The sequence below is a fragment of the Pterocles gutturalis genome, unplaced genomic scaffold (genome assembly GCF_000699245.1).
Source record: "Pterocles gutturalis isolate BGI_N339 unplaced genomic scaffold, ASM69924v1 scaffold19675, whole genome shotgun sequence".
NCBI classification, from domain to species: Eukaryota; Metazoa; Chordata; class Aves; order Pterocliformes; family Pteroclidae; genus Pterocles; species Pterocles gutturalis.
Genome location: NW_010141295.1, coordinates 13,011 through 16,144, shown reverse-complemented (window position 1 = coordinate 16,144; position 3,134 = coordinate 13,011). Strand labels below are relative to the sequence as shown.

Genomic DNA, 3,134 nt, shown 5'->3' with positions numbered 1-3,134 from the left:
TGGGCGTCAGCAGCACCGGACTCTGTGCTAGCCCTTGGGTTATGGCTCAGGAATGGGGTAAAATTGGTGAAAGAGGATAAAAAGGGAGGAGGACCGCAGCGTACCGTCAGCTCCCTGCTCTCGGCTGAAGAGCTCTTTGGGGCAGGTGTGGGCTGTGGCAGTGCTGGAACTGGTGGGAGAAGAGACGCCGTTAAGGGGTCATCAAAACAATTAATGGTCTCCTGACAGCCTTCCCCCATCCCCAGCACCACGCCGGTCACAGAGATTCCTGAAGGATCCGTACCGCGCTTCGTGTTCGATTATGTTATTATTCAAACTTTCTCTACGCGGAAGGTTTTACACGTGAGCGGTGTCCAGACGCGATCTGCCCAGCCCGGAAGCAGCCGGGCGCCGGCAGCACCATCCCAACACTCCTCTTACCTGTGGGCAGGTGGGTTTTTTGAATGACGGGCTCTGGAATTTTCCAGCGACCGGTTTCCTCATCCCAGATGGATTCGTGCTTGATCTTCTCCAGATTGCTGTAGTTACAGTCGCGGCGGACGAGGGACTGCACCTGATCCAGCAGCTGCTGGGAGAGCAGCAGGTCTCGCTCCAGGCGGCGGATGGTGCTGAGATAATCGATCTTTTCCAGCTCAAACTCCGACTGCAGATCTTTGATCTCGGTCTCGGCAGCTCGCAGCTGGGATATAAAACCAAAACAGGTTGTTGGGATTATAAAGGAGAAAGACCGATGGTTACTGTGAGTACAAGGATGGAAAGACAGACACCAAAGCTTCAGCATTTGGGAGAATTTCTAATTAAGAATTAAGATGAGATTTGTGTGGAGAGATTATTCCACGTCTGTTTTAATGAAAGATTTCTCACGTTTCTTCCAAAGTGCTGAGTCTTTGAATGGATCTTAAATTCATCGTACTAGTGTGGTCTGTGCCTGGTGCTAACATGGATGAAAAAGTTGCAACATTTCTTTGTTAACCTAAATACAGAAATAAAGCAAGTTCTTAACGTGCAGATTTAGGACTGTACACACCCACAGATTTTTTTGAAGCTCCTCTGATTCTTTCTCATCAAAGCAAAACTGATTTTCAAGTGTGCCTCAAATTTAAGAGTATTGCTTTTTTTTTTTTTTTATCCCCAGAAAACTTTTCACGGTGTAATTTCTTCCAAGATCCCGGTGTGGTATCTGGGGTGATGGGAAGTAGAGGAAGCTGTGCAATGGTGGCGCAGGGCAGCAGAGGGAGTCACATCCTCTCCCGTCACCCGCCGTGATCCTGCACAATGGACAGACCTGCCTTGAAAATGGGGAGTTTGGGGTTTCCCCAATTTAATTCACCACTGGGAGGGCTGCTGCATCCGATATTTCACATAAATACGTGCAAACAACCTTATAGATGTGAATGCTGGCACAGGTATGAAATATTTCACACAGCTGGAGTCATTCTCCAAACATACTGTCCTAAAACGCCTCCTTAACTGAAAAAAAAGGAGGAAAGAGATGTTCCCTAAATCTTCAGCGAGGATCAGAGGGAGCTGCTCACCTTCTTCTGCATCTTCTCCAGAAGCTTGCTCTTGGCTCGAACCTCCTCCTGGATGGAGTCGTAGACGTGGAGCAGAACCCAGTCACTGCTGTCCTCGTTAGATTGCTGCAGCGCCGCCGCCAGCTGCATCCTCCGCTCGTCCGCGTATTTTTTCCGGCGTTTACGCTTTTCTTTGAGGTCCTTGTTTTCCGCTTGTTCTCCTCCCACCACCTGTCGCTCTAACATCTGCAGCCTGGAAGAGACACACACTTCTTTAGCTCAGCAGGACAAAGAACTGTCTGCGTAAGTGCGGAGGATCCATGTCCTTACCTGAATGACGTTCAGGAAGGCACAGAAATAGTGATTGCTGACAAGATCTGCTGCCTGGAGTAGTTGTGACAATTTCCACTTTTATGAACAGTTTCTGTCGTAGATAGTCCCGTGGAGGCAAGGGGAAGCGTGTATTATTCTGTCAGTAAGTACGTCTGGAACTCTGTACCTACGCTCACAGAATTATATTTTAAAACCCTCTTTTGTGGCATTTATATTTGAATTATTTTTCTTGTTTTGAAAGACTCCCAAGCACATAAGGTGGCAAAATTAAGCAAATACTCTAAAAGGTGGACATAGGAGTGGTACGGCTGGAAGCCACAGTACAATTAATTGCCTTTTTGGGGCAATATCAGCCGAGGCTGACAACTTGGGCAACCTCAGCGTTGCTGCTTGAGCACTGGCACAGACATGTTTGAAACCAAGCTTGTCTCTTCCACACTGCACGGGCCTGTATGCTCTGACGTGGAAATAAAGCCGTGCTCCAGAGCCGTTCTCTTTGTCTCCATGGGGATCTGCAGCAGAGCAGATAGCTCAGGCTGGCCAGCGCTGGCTCAAATTGGAGAAAATCCCACTGCTGATAAAACCTCCGCTGGTAATAGCCTCTTAATGATCTCAAAATTCATGCGAAAGCTCGCTCTCCCCTGGAGCTGACCCGCTATTCTGCTGCCCTGCACTTGCCAAGTAGCCTCCAGTTTCATTTGCTTAACACGCACCGGAACCCTCGCTCTGCTGAGCGAGTATCAGAGATCTCGCAGCGTCCTGATGTGTAAAGCTTTTAACAGGCGGCTTTGAAAATCCCCACGCCTGCGGTACCAAACCCTCCTGCCTCATCTGCGGAGAACTTTGATTTTCACAGTGCAATTGGAAGAGCATTTTTCGCTTGTTTGTCACAAAAATGGAACTATTAAGATTTGATAGAGTCAAAACGAATGGTTTCTTTGGAGACCTCTCTGTTAATAGACAGAATTGCCCACAAATTACAGACGCCGCTGTACTAATAATTTCTTAATTGCTCCTTTTTCAGCTAGGAGAGGCCCAACAGAGCGAGCGTGTGCTGCAGGAGCTCACAGTAAAGCTGAAAGATTTTTTAAAAACACAAGACTTCAGACTCAAACTCTGTCGCCCACAATATATCTTATGTTGAGCATTTCTAGTGTAATATAATCCTATGCAACAAAGACAGAAATCAGCAGAATTTGCTTAGAGGCTGTATTTCTGAAATACCACTAACCCCCCGTATTATTTCAATGTGCTGGAGGAAAACCTTCAAGACAGGATGCCTCTGAG

General features: G+C 47.4%; 1 protein-coding gene across 1 annotated transcript in view; it reads right to left on the bottom strand.

Moving 5' to 3' along the window:
* Positions 1-3,134, bottom strand: part of KIF17 (kinesin family member 17) — a gene marked incomplete at its 3' end in the record, with an annotated part of 15,122 nt that overhangs the window by 139 nt on the left and 11,849 nt on the right. Inside the window, exons 10-12 of the mRNA XM_010083984.1 lie at positions 1,536-1,767; positions 412-679; positions 95-163 (exon numbers count right to left, since the gene is read on the bottom strand). Of these exons, the coding sequence (XP_010082286.1) occupies positions 95-163; positions 412-679; positions 1,536-1,767 (569 nt within the window). The remainder of the gene's footprint in view (positions 1-94; positions 164-411; positions 680-1,535; positions 1,768-3,134) is intronic.